The 11,780-nt window shown below is 57.8% G+C and overlaps 1 protein-coding gene across 2 annotated transcripts; it reads left to right on the top strand.

The window, feature by feature from the left end:
• Positions 1 to 329: 329 nt before the first annotated feature.
• On the top strand, positions 330 to 9,458 carry LOC134162782 (heterogeneous nuclear ribonucleoprotein C-like). 2 transcript variants are annotated; one of them, XM_062617014.1, is made up of 7 exons: positions 330 to 589; positions 2,039 to 2,153; positions 2,279 to 2,326; positions 3,592 to 3,749; positions 5,860 to 5,961; positions 7,619 to 7,788; positions 9,320 to 9,458. In XM_062617014.1, exons 1-7 carry the CDS (start codon positions 349 to 351, stop codon positions 9,401 to 9,403), a joined length of 918 nt encoding a protein of 305 aa, XP_062472998.1. In that variant the 5' UTR covers positions 330 to 348; the 3' UTR covers positions 9,404 to 9,458. The 2 variants fall into 2 exon arrangements, with proteins under 2 accessions (XP_062472998.1, XP_062473007.1); XM_062617023.1 differs by having other exon boundaries at positions 2,039 to 2,114; positions 9,320 to 9,434.
• The last annotated feature ends 2,322 nt before the right edge of the window (positions 9,459 to 11,780 follow it).

Below are 11,780 nucleotides of genomic sequence, written 5' to 3'. Positions count from 1 at the left end.
CCCCATTGATCCCTTTGACCCCCATTGGGTTCCATTGACCCCCATTGGGTTCCATTGACCCCCATTGGGTTCCATTGACCCCCATTGACTTCCATTGACCCCTGCTGAGTTCCATTGACCCCCATTGATCCCGTTGACCCCCACTGGGTTCCATTGACCCCCATTGGGTTCCATTGACCCCCATTGACTTCCATTGACCCCCATTGACACCCATTGACTTCCATTGACCCCCATTGACCCCCATTGTTCCATTGACCCCCACTGACCCCAATAACCTCTCTCCCCTTCCTCCCTGCAGGCCCCCCATACCCCCCACCCCTATACCCCCCCAACCCCCCCACCACCACCATGGCCAGCAACGTGACCAACAAGACGGACCCGCGCTCCATGAACTCCCGCGTCTTCATCGGCAACCTCAACACCCTGGTGGTGAAGAAGAGCGACGTGGAGGCCATCTTCGCCAAGTACGGCAAGATCGTCGGGTGCTCGGTGCACAAGGGCTTCGCCTTCGTGCAGTACGTGGCCGAACGCAACGCCCGCGCCGCCGTGGCCGGGGAGGACGGCCGCATGATCGCCGGGCAGGTCTTGGGTGAGTCGATTTTGGGGGGGGAATGGGGGTTAATGGGGGTAGAATGGGGTTTAAGGGGGGTAGAATAGGGTTTAATGGGGTTAGAGTGGGTTTTAATGATAGAATGGGGGTTAATGGGGGTAGAATGGGGTTTAATGGGGGTAGAATGGGGTTTAATGAGGTTTAATGGGGGTAGAATGGGGTTTAATGGGGGTAGAATGGGGTTTAATGGGGGTAGAATGGGGTTTAATGGGGGTAGAATGGGGTTTAATGGGGTTTAATGGGGGTAGAGTGGGGTTTAATGGGGTTTAATGGGGTAGAATGGGGTTTAAGGGGGTTTAATGGGGGTAGAGTGGGGTTTAATGGGGAGTGCATTGACCCCACTGTGGTACACTGACTCCTGTTGGGGTGCATTGACCCCATTGGGGTGCATTGACCCTTACTGGGTTGCATTAAGCCCTATTAGGCCCCATAGAGCCCCATTGGGGTGCATTGACTCCATTGGGGCCCATAGAGCCCCACTGAGGTCTGTTAACTTCATTGGAGTCCATTGACCCCCATTGGGGTCCATTGACCCCCATTTGTATCCAGTGCCCCACATTAGGCCCTATTGACCCCCATTGGGACCCATTGACCCCATTGGGACCCATTGACTCCCATTGGGACCCATTGATTCCCATTGGGACCCATTGACCCCATTGGGACCCATTGATTCCCATTGAGACCCATTGACCCCATTGGGACCCATTGATTCCCATTGGGTCCCTTGACCCCATTGGGACCCATTGACCCCCATTGGGACCCATTGACCCCCATTGGGACCCATTGACCGCCATCGGGGTCCATTGACCCCCATTTGTATCCAGTGCCCCACATTGGGCCCCATTGACCCCCATTGGGTCCCTTGACCCCATTGGGACCCATTGACCCCCATTGGGACCCATTGATTCCCATTGGGTCCCTTGACCCCATTGGGCCCCATTGACCCCCCATTGGGACCCATTGACCCCCATTGGGGCCCATTGACCCCCACTGGGACCCATTGACCCCCATTGGGACCCATAGAACGCCATTGGGACCCATTGACCCCCATTGGGACCCATTGACCCCCATTGGGTCCCTTGACCCCATTGGGACCCATTGACCCCCATTGGGACCCATTGACCCCCATTGACCCCCATTGGGCCCCATTGACCCCCATTGGGCCCCATTGACCCCCATTGGGCCCCATTGACACCCATTGACCCCCATTGGGTCCCACTGACCCCCATTGACCCCATCGAGCCCCACTGACCCCCATCAAGCCCCATACCCTCAATGTACCATCGCTTCTACACCCCATTGCCTTCCACCCCCACGTGGCTCTCAGCCTCAAATCCCCCCCCCTCCTCCTCAGCCCCATAACATCCCGCTATGGGGCTGGGTGTCCGTGTGTGTGTGTCCCCCCCGCCCCATATCTCTGCCCCATAGATATCAACCTGGCGGCCGAGCCGAAGGTGAACCGGGGCAAGGCCGGGGTGAAGCGCTCGGCAGCTGAGCTCTATGGGTCAGTACCTGCCCCACCTTCTCCGGCCCCTCTCGTCAGGTGGGGCCCCACTTGGCTTCTATCTCCTCCCACCCCTATTTCCCCCTCGCCCCATAGATCTATGGGGCGCGCGGGGCTTTGGGGGCTTACTTTTGGGGGCGGGGGGGGTGTTTTCTGCCCCATAGATCGTCGTTCGACCTCGATTATGACTTCCAGAGGGATTACTATGATAGGTAAGGGGGGGGGGGGAGATGTGGGGCAGGGGGGTGGGGGGACCCATAGGGACCCATTGAGAGCCTGTAGGGACCCATAGAGAGCACATAGGAACCCATAGAGAACTTATAGGGACCCATAGATACCCTATAGACCGCCATAGCCCCCCATAGAGACCCCATAGACCCCCATAGACACCCCATAGACACCCCATAGACCCCCCAAACCCCTCATAGATCCCCATAGATCCCCATAGACGCCCCATAGACACCCCATAGCCCCCCCCAACACCCCATAACCCCCCATAGACACCCCATAGACCCCCATAGAGCCCCATAGACCCTCCTAGACTCCCATAGACACCCCATAGACCCCACATAGACCCCCATAGACATCCCATAGACCCCCATACAAACCCCGTAGACCCCCATAGACCCCCATAGACACCCCATAGACCCCCCACACCCCTCATAGACTCCCATAGATACCCCATAGACCTCCACAGACCCCCATAGACACCCCATAGACACCCCATAGCACCCCATAGACACCCCATAGCCCCCCACAGACACCGCATAGACCCCCATAGACCCCCCATAGACCCCCATAGCCACTCATAGACACCCCATAGACACACCATAGACCCCCCACACCCCTCATAGACCCCCATAGGAAGCCCATAGACCCCCCATAGACACCCCATAGACACCCCATAGACACCCCATAGACACCCATAGACCTCCATAGCCCCCCCATAGACACCCCATAGCCCCCATAGCACCCCAACGACACCCCGTAGACACCCATAGACCCCCATAGACATCCATAGATACCCCATAGACCCTCCTAGATTCCCATGGCCACCCGATAGACCCCCCATAGACACCCCATAGACCCCCATAGACCTCCATAGACACTCCATAGCCCCCCTAGACCCCCCACACCCCTCATAGACCCCCATAGACCCTCATAGACAACCCATAGACCCCCACACCCCTCATAGATCCCTGTAGACCCCTATAGACGCCCCCCCATAGACCCCCATATACCCCCATAGACACCCCATACCCCCCAGACACCCTCCTATAGATGCCCCATAGACCCCCATAGCCCCCCATAGACCCCCCATAGCCCCCCATAGACACCCCATAGACCCCCATAGACACCCCATAGACCCCCATAGACACCCCATATACCCCCCATAGACCCCCATAGACACCCCATAGACCCCCATAGACACCCCATAGCCCCCCCATAGATCACCTCTCCCCCTGCCCCACTGCAGGATGTACAGCTACCCGGCGCGGGTCCCCCCGCCGCCCCCCATCGCCCGCGCCGTCGTGCCCTCCAAGCGCCAGCGGGTCTCCGGTAACACCTCCCGCCGGGGCAAGAGCTTCAACAGCAAGAGCGGCCAGCGCGGCTCCTCCTCCAAGTCCTCCAAGGGTACTTATGGGGTGCTATGAGGGGTCTGTGGGGCGCTATGGGGTGTCTATGGGGGTCTATGGGGTGCTATGGGGTGTCTATGGGGTGTCTATGGGGCGCTATGGGTCTCTATGGGGGGGTTATGGGGCGCTATGGGGTGCTATGGGGTGTCTATGGGTGCTATGGGGTGTCTATGGGGCGCTATGGGGTCTATGGGGTGCTATGGGGTGTCTATGGGGTGCTATGGGGTGTCTATGGGGTGCTATGGGGTGTCTATGGGGTGTCTATGGGGTGCTATGGGGTGTCTATGGGGTGCTATGGGGTGCTATGGGGCGGCTATGGGGTGCTATGGGGTGCTATGGGGTGGCTATGGGGTGTCTATGGGGGTCTATGGGGTGTCTATGGGGCGCTATGGGGTGTCTATGGGGTGCTATGGGGTGTCTATGGGGTGTCTGTGGGGTGTCTATGGGGCGCTATGGGGCGCTATGGGGTGCTATGGGCCACTATGGGGGTGCTATGGGGCGCTATGGGCTGCTATGGGGCACTATGGGGCCGCTATGGGGCGCTGTGGGGACACTATGGGGCGCTGTGGGGCGCTATGGGGTGCTACGGGGCCGCTATGGGGTGCTATGGGGTGCTGTGGGGTGCTATGGGGGTGCTATGGGGCGCTATGGGGTGTCTATGGGGTGCTATGGGGGCGCTATGGGGTGCTATGGGGCTGCTATGGGGTGCTATGGGGCTGCTATGGGGTGCTATTGGGCCACTATGGGGTGCTACGGGGTGCTACGGGGCGCTATGGGGCGCTATGGGGCCGCTATTGGGGTGCTATGGGGCCGCTGTGGGGCGCTACTTGGCCGCTATGGGGCCACTTCAGGCCGCTACGGGCCCACTATGGGGCGCTATAGGGTGCCTGTGGTGAGGGGGGGGGGGGGAATTGGGTCGAATTTTGGTCATTTTGGGTGCGTTTGGTTCATTTTGCGGCGTTTTGGGGTGAATTTTGGCTGGTTTGGGCCATTTTGGGGGGATTTGGGTCGAATTTTGTCATTTGGGGTGAGTTTGGCTTCTGAATTCTGTCAATTTTGGGCTGAATTCTGTCGATTTTGGCTCATTTTGGGCTGAATTGGGTCGATTTTGGCTCATTTTGGGCTGAATTTTGATGATTTTGGCTCATTTTGGGCTGAATTCTGTCGATTTTGGCTCATTTTGGGCTGAATTCTGTCGATTTTGGGCTGAATTGGGTCGATTTTGGCTCATTTTGGGCTGAATTGGGTCGATTTTGGCTCATTTTGTGCTGAATTCTGTCGATTTTGGGCTGAATTTGTCGATTTTGGCTCATTTTGGGCTGAATTCTGATTTTGGCTCATTTTGGGCTGAATTCTGTCGATTTTGGGCTGAATTGGGTCAATTTTGGCTCATTTTGTGCTGAATTCTGTCGATTTTGGGCTGAATTTGTCGATTTTGGCTCATTTTGGGCTGAATTCTGATTTTGGCTCATTTTGGGCTGAATTCTGTCGATTTTGGGCTGAATTGGGTCGATTTTGGCTCATTTTGTGCTGAATTCTGTCGATTTTGGGCTGAATTTATCGATTTTGGCTCATTTTGGGCTGAATTCTGATGATTTTGGCTCATTTTGGGCTGAATTGGGTCCATTTTGGCTCATTTTGGGCTGAATTGGGTCCATTTTGGCTCATTTTGGGCTGAATTGGGTCGATTTTGGCTCATTTTGGGCTGAATTCTGTCATTTTTGGCTCATTTTTGGCTGAATTCTGTCGATTTTGGCTCATTTTGGGCTGAATTAGGTCGATTTTGGCTCATTTTGGTCTGAATTTGGTCGATTTTGGCTCATTTTGGGCTGAATTTTGATGATTTTGGCTCATTTTTGGCTGAATTTTGTTGATTTTGGCTCATTTTGGTCTGAATTTGGTCGATTTTGGCTCATTTTGGGCTGAATTGGGTCCATTTTGGCTCATTTTGGGCTGAATTGGGTCGATTTTGGCTCATTTTGGGCTGAATTCTGTCAATTTTGGCTCATTTTGGGCTGAATTTGGTCAATTTTGGCTCATTTTGGGCTGAATTTTGATGATTTTGGCTCATTTTGGGCTGAATTGGGTCCGTTTTGGGTGCGTTGCAGTGAAGGGCGACGACCTGCAGAGCATCAAGAAGGAGCTGAGCCAGATCAAGCAGAAGGTGGACGCGCTGCTCGAGAGCCTGGAGCGCCTCGAGAGGGAGCAGAGTGAGCCCCGGCCCCACACTTGGGGGGCAGCCCCATAGAATCTATGGGGCAGAGCGTGGCGCGTGGGGGGGCTGAGCTGTGGGGTGTAAGGGGTTGATATATAGGGTCTATAGGGGGGTATATGGGTTTTGGGGGGGGAATCTGTGGGGCTGCCCCATGGAATCTATGGGGCTGCCCTATAGAATCTATGGGGCAGAGCGTGGCATGCGGGGGGGCTGAGCCGTGGGGTGTAAGGGGTTGATATATAGGGTCTATAGGGGGATATATTAGGTTTAAGGGATGGAATCTATGGGGTGCCCCATGGAATCTATGGGGCGCCCTATAGAATCTATGGGGCAGAGCCTGGTGTGCAGGGGGGGGCTGAGCCGTGGGGTGTAAGGGGGTTGATGTATAGGGTCTATAGGGAAATATATTAGGTTTAAGGGATGGAATCTATGGGGTGCCCCATGGAATCTATGGGGCTGCCCTATAGAATCTATGGGGGAGAGCATGGCGTGTGTTGGGGCTGAGCCGTGGGGTGTAAGGGGGTTGATATATAGGGTCTATAGGGGGGTATATGGGTTTTGGGGGGGGAATCTGTGGGGCTGCCCCATGGAATCTATGGGGCAGAGCGTGGCGCGCGGGGGGGCTGAGCCGTGGGGTGTAAGGGGGTTGATATATAGGGTCTATAGGGAAATATATTAGGTTTAAGGGATGGAATCTATGGCGTGCCCCATGGAATCTATGGGGCTGCCCTATAGAATCTATGGGGCAGAGCTTGGCGCGTGGGGGGGCTGAGCTGTGGGGTGTAAGGGGTTGATATATAGGGTCTATAGGGGGATATATTAGGTTTAAGGGATGGAATCTATGGGGTGCCCCATGGAATCTATGGGGCAGAGCCTGGTCTCTTTGGGGTCTCTGTGGGTCTTTATGGGTCTCTATGGGGTCTCTGTGTGGCTCTATGGTTCTTTATGGGGTCTCTGTCTCTATGGGGTCTCTATGGGGTTTCTATGGGTCCCTATGGGTCTCTATGGGTTCTCTGTGGGTGTATGGGGGTCTCTATGGGGGCTCTATGGTTCTCTATGGGGTCCCTATGGTTCTCTATGGGGGCTCTATGGGTGTCTATGGGGTCCCTGTGGGTCTCTATGGGGTCCTTATGGGTCTCTATGGGGTCTCTATGGGTCTGTATGGGGTTCCTATGGGTCTCTATGGGTCTCTATGGGTCCCTATGGGTCTCTATGGGGTCTCTCTGGGTCTCTATGGGGTCTCTATGGGTCTCTATGGGTCCCTGTGGGTCTCTATGGGGTTCCTATGGGTCTCTACGGGGTCTCTATGGGTCTCTATGGGGTCCCTGTGGGTCTCTATGGGGGCTCTATGGGTCCCTATGGGTCTCTATGGGGGCTCTATGGGTCTCTATGGGTCTCTATGGGGTCTCTATGGGGTCTCTATGGGGTGTTTATGGGTTTCTATGGGTTCTCTATGGGGTCCCTATGGGGTCTCTATGGGTCTCTATGGGGTGTCTATGGGTCTCTATGGGTCTCTATGGGTCCCTATGGGTCTCTATGGGGTCTCTATGGGGTCTCTATGGGTCTCTATGTTGCTCTATGGCTCCCTATGGGTCTCTATGGGGCAGCCCCATAGCCCCTCCCCCCTCTCTCTCTCCCCTCCCCCCCCCCAGAGCTGAAGAGCGAGAAGGCGGAGGAGGAGCTGTGTGGGGGCGGGGCCGGCGCGGGGGGCGGGGCCAAGAAGGAGGAAGGAGCCGGCGGGGGGGGGAAGGGCGACGGCGACGACTCCCCCGAGGAGGGGGACCTGGAGGAGGAGGAGCCTGAGGAGCGCGAGCACGAGCAGGTGGGGGGAGGGGAGAGGTGTGGGGCTGGGACCCATAGCGGGGGGATGGGGGAGGGGGGGTGTGGGGCTGAGGACCCATAGGGGGGGGATGTGTGGGGCTGAGGGGGGATGGGGGGGGGATGTGTGGGGCTGGGACCCATAGAAGGGGTTGGGGGGGGGAGGGGATGGGACACATAGCAGGGGGATGGGTGGTGTGGGGCTGGGACCCATAGCGGGGGGATGGGGGAGGGGGGGATGGGACACATAGTGGGGGGATGGGGGAGGGGAGATGTGGGGCTGGGACCCATAGAAGGGGGGATGGGGGAGGGGGGGATGTGTGGGGCTGAGGGGGGATGGGGGGGGGATGTGTGGGGCTGGGACCCATAGGGGATGGGGGGGGCTGGGACCCATAGCGGGGGATGGGGGGTGTGGGGCTGGGACCCATAGCGGGGGGATGGGGGAGGGGAGGTGTGGGGCTGGGACCCATAGAAAGGGTTGGGGGGGGGATGTGTGGGGCTGGGACCCATAGAAGGGGGATGGGGGGTGTGGGGCTGGGACACATAGCGGGGGGATGGGGGAGGGGGGGATGTGTGGGGCTGGGACGCATAGAAGGGGTTGGGGGGGGGGGTGTGGGGCTGAGGGGGGATGGGGGGGGGATGTGTGGGGCTGGGACCTATAGAAGGGGGGATGGGGGGGATGTGTGGGGCTGGGACACATAGCGGGGGGATGGGGGAGGGGGGGATGTGTGGGGCTGAGGGGGGATGGGGGGGGATGTGTGGGGCTGGGACTCATAGAAGGGGGGATGGGGGAGGGGGGGATGTGTGGGGCTGGGACCCATAGAAGGTGTTGGGGGATGGGGGGATGTGGGGCTGGGACACATAGAGGGGGGATGGGGGGATGTGGGGCTGGGACCCATAGCGGGGATGGGGGGTGTGGGGCTGGGACCCATAGAAGGGGGGATGGGGGAGGGGGGGTGTGGGGCTGAGGGGGGATGGGGGGGGGATGTGTGGGGCTGGGACACATAGAAGGGGTTGGGGGAGGGGAGGTGTGGGGCTGGGACCCATAGAAGGGGGATGGGGGAGGATGTGGGGACACATAGAAGGGGTTGGGGGAGGGGGGGTGTGGGGCTGAGGGGGGATGGGGAGGGGATGTGTGGGGCTGGGACCCATAGTGGGGGATGGGGGGGGTGTGGGGCTGGGACACATAGAGGGGGGATGGGGAAGGGGATATGTGGGGCTGGGACCCATAGAAGGGGTTGGGGGAGGGGGGGTGTGGGGCTGGGACACACAGAAGGGGGGATGGGGGGTGTGGGGCTGGGACCCATAGAAGGGGGATGGGGGGTGTGGGGCTGGGACCCATAGAAGGGGTTGGGGGATGGGGGGTGTGGGGCTGGGACACATAGCGGGGGGATGGGGGGGTGTGGGGCTGGGAGCCATAGAAGGGGGGATGGGGGGGTGTGGGGCTGGGACTCCTGCCCCATAGCCCCTATAGCTCCAGCCCCATAGAATCTTTGGGTCCAGCCCCATAGCAACCTCTGGGTCCCGCCCCACAGCTCGAGTCCCTGAAGGGCGACGAGAAGGAGGCCGAGGAGGGCGAGGACGACCGCGACAGCGCCAATGGCGAGGACGACTCCTAAGCCCCGCCCCCCTCCCCGTTAAGCCCCGCCCCCCTTTCACCAAGCCCCGCCCCCTTTCATCAAGCCCCGCCCCCACACCGTGGTGTCGTGACCCCTCCCCCTTCTTTTCCCGCCTTTTTCCTCCTCCCCCATAGGTCGGTTTAGACGCGCCCCCCTCTGATGACGTCATTGGCTCCGCCCCCTCTATTTGGCCACGCCCTCCCCCTTTTGGCTCCTCCCCCCCTCTCTCTTTTGGCCCCGCCCCCCCCCCCCAACTTCCGGTTGATTTTGATACCGTCGGGATTGGCTTCATTAAAGGTGGAAACGTTTGTAATGGGGGGGGCTATGGGGAGACCATATATGGGCATGGGGCGGGACCCATAGGGACCATGTATGGGCATGGGGAAGGACCCATAGATACCATGTATGGGCATGGGCGGGGCTATGGGGAGACCATATATGGGCATGGGGGGGGGACACCCATAGACACCATGTATGGGCACAGAGTGACCCATAGACACCATATATGGGCATGGGGGGGACGCATAGACACCATGTATGGGCATACAGGGACCCATAGGGACCATAGACACCATATATGGGCATAGAGGGACCCATAGATACCATGTATGGGCATAGAGGGAGCCATAGACACCATATATGGGCACGGGAGGGACCCATAAATACCATATATGGGCATAAAGGGACCCATAGACACTATACATCGGCATGGGCGGGGCTATGGGGAGACCATATATGGGGGGTTATGGGGAGACCATATATGGGCATAGGGAGACCCATAGACACCATGTATGGGCATAGAGGGACCCATAGACACCATGTATAGGCATAAAGGGACACATAGACACCATATATGGGCATAGAGAGACCCATAGACACCATATATGGGCATAGGGGGACCCATAAATACCATATATGGGCATAGAATGACCCATAGACACCATTTATAGGCATAAAGGGACACAGCCACCATATATGGGCATGGGCGGGGCTATGGGGAAACCATATATGGGCATAGAGTGACCCATAGACACCATGTATAGGCATAAAGGGACGCAGAGACACCATATATGGGCATAGAGAGACCCATAGACACCATATATGGGCATAGGGGGACCCATAAATACCATATATGGGCATAGAATGACCCATAGACACCATGTATAGGCATAAAGGGACACATAGACACCATATATGGGCATGGGCGGGGCTATGGGGAGACCATATATGGGCATAGGGAGACCCATAGACACCATGCATGGCCATGGACCCATAAACACCATAAATGGGCATAAAGAGACGCATAGACACCATATATGGGCATGGGCGGGGCTAGGGGGAGACCATATATGGGCATAGAGTGACCCATAAACACCATATATGGGCATGGGCGGGGGCTATGGGGAGACCATATATGGGCATGGGGGGACCCATAGGCACCATTTATAGGCATAAAGGGACACATAGACACCATATATGGGCATGGGTGGGGCTATGGGGAGACCATATATGGGCTGGGGGGGGGCGCATAGACACCATGTATAGGCATAGAGTGACCCAAAGGGACTATATATGGGCATAGAGGGACCCATAGACACCATATATGGGCATAGAGGGACCCATAGACACCATATATAGGCATAGAGGAACCCATAGACACCATATATGGGCATAGAGGGACCCATAGATACCATATATGGGCACGGGGGGGGGGGGGGGGGCGGTATGGGGAGACCATATATGGCCATGGGGGGGACCCATAGACACCATATATAGGCATAAAGGGATACATAGACACCATATATGGGCATGGGGGGACCCATAGGGACCATATATGGGCATAGAGGGACCCATAGATACCATATATGGGCATGGGGGGGGGACCCATAGACACTATATATGGGCACAGAGTGACCCATAGACACCATATATGGGCATGGGGGGGACCTGGGACCCATAGAGACCCCATAGGGACCCATAGAGACCCCATAGGGACCCATAGAGACCCATAGAGACCCATAGGGACCCATAGGGACCCATAGGGACCCATAGAGACCCCATAGGGACCCATAGAGACCCATAGAGACCCATAGGGACCCATAGGGACCCATAGAGACCCATAGAGACCCACAGAGACCCATAGGGACCCCATAGGAGCCCATAGAGCCCAACGAGAGCCACAAGATGGCGGCGCCCAGGGAGGAAGCCCGCACCAAGATGGCGGCGCCCATCCCGACACCCAAGATGGCGGCGCCCAGGTCCGCGCCGTTCCCGCCTCGAGGCGGGAGGAGGCCGCTGATTGGTCCGGCAGCGGGCGGGATCGGCGCGCGTTGATGACGTCAGACAGCCGCGACGAGGAGCGGACCTGCGGCGGGGC

The sequence above is a fragment of the Pezoporus occidentalis genome, unplaced genomic scaffold (genome assembly GCF_034315485.1).
Source record: "Pezoporus occidentalis ecotype Australia unplaced genomic scaffold, CSIRO_AGI_Poc_V1 ctg1031, whole genome shotgun sequence".
In the NCBI taxonomy this organism is placed as follows: domain Eukaryota; kingdom Metazoa; phylum Chordata; class Aves; order Psittaciformes; family Psittacidae; genus Pezoporus; species Pezoporus occidentalis.
Note: the sequence above shows the minus strand (reverse complement) of the source record. Positions and strands in the feature narration are given on the sequence as shown.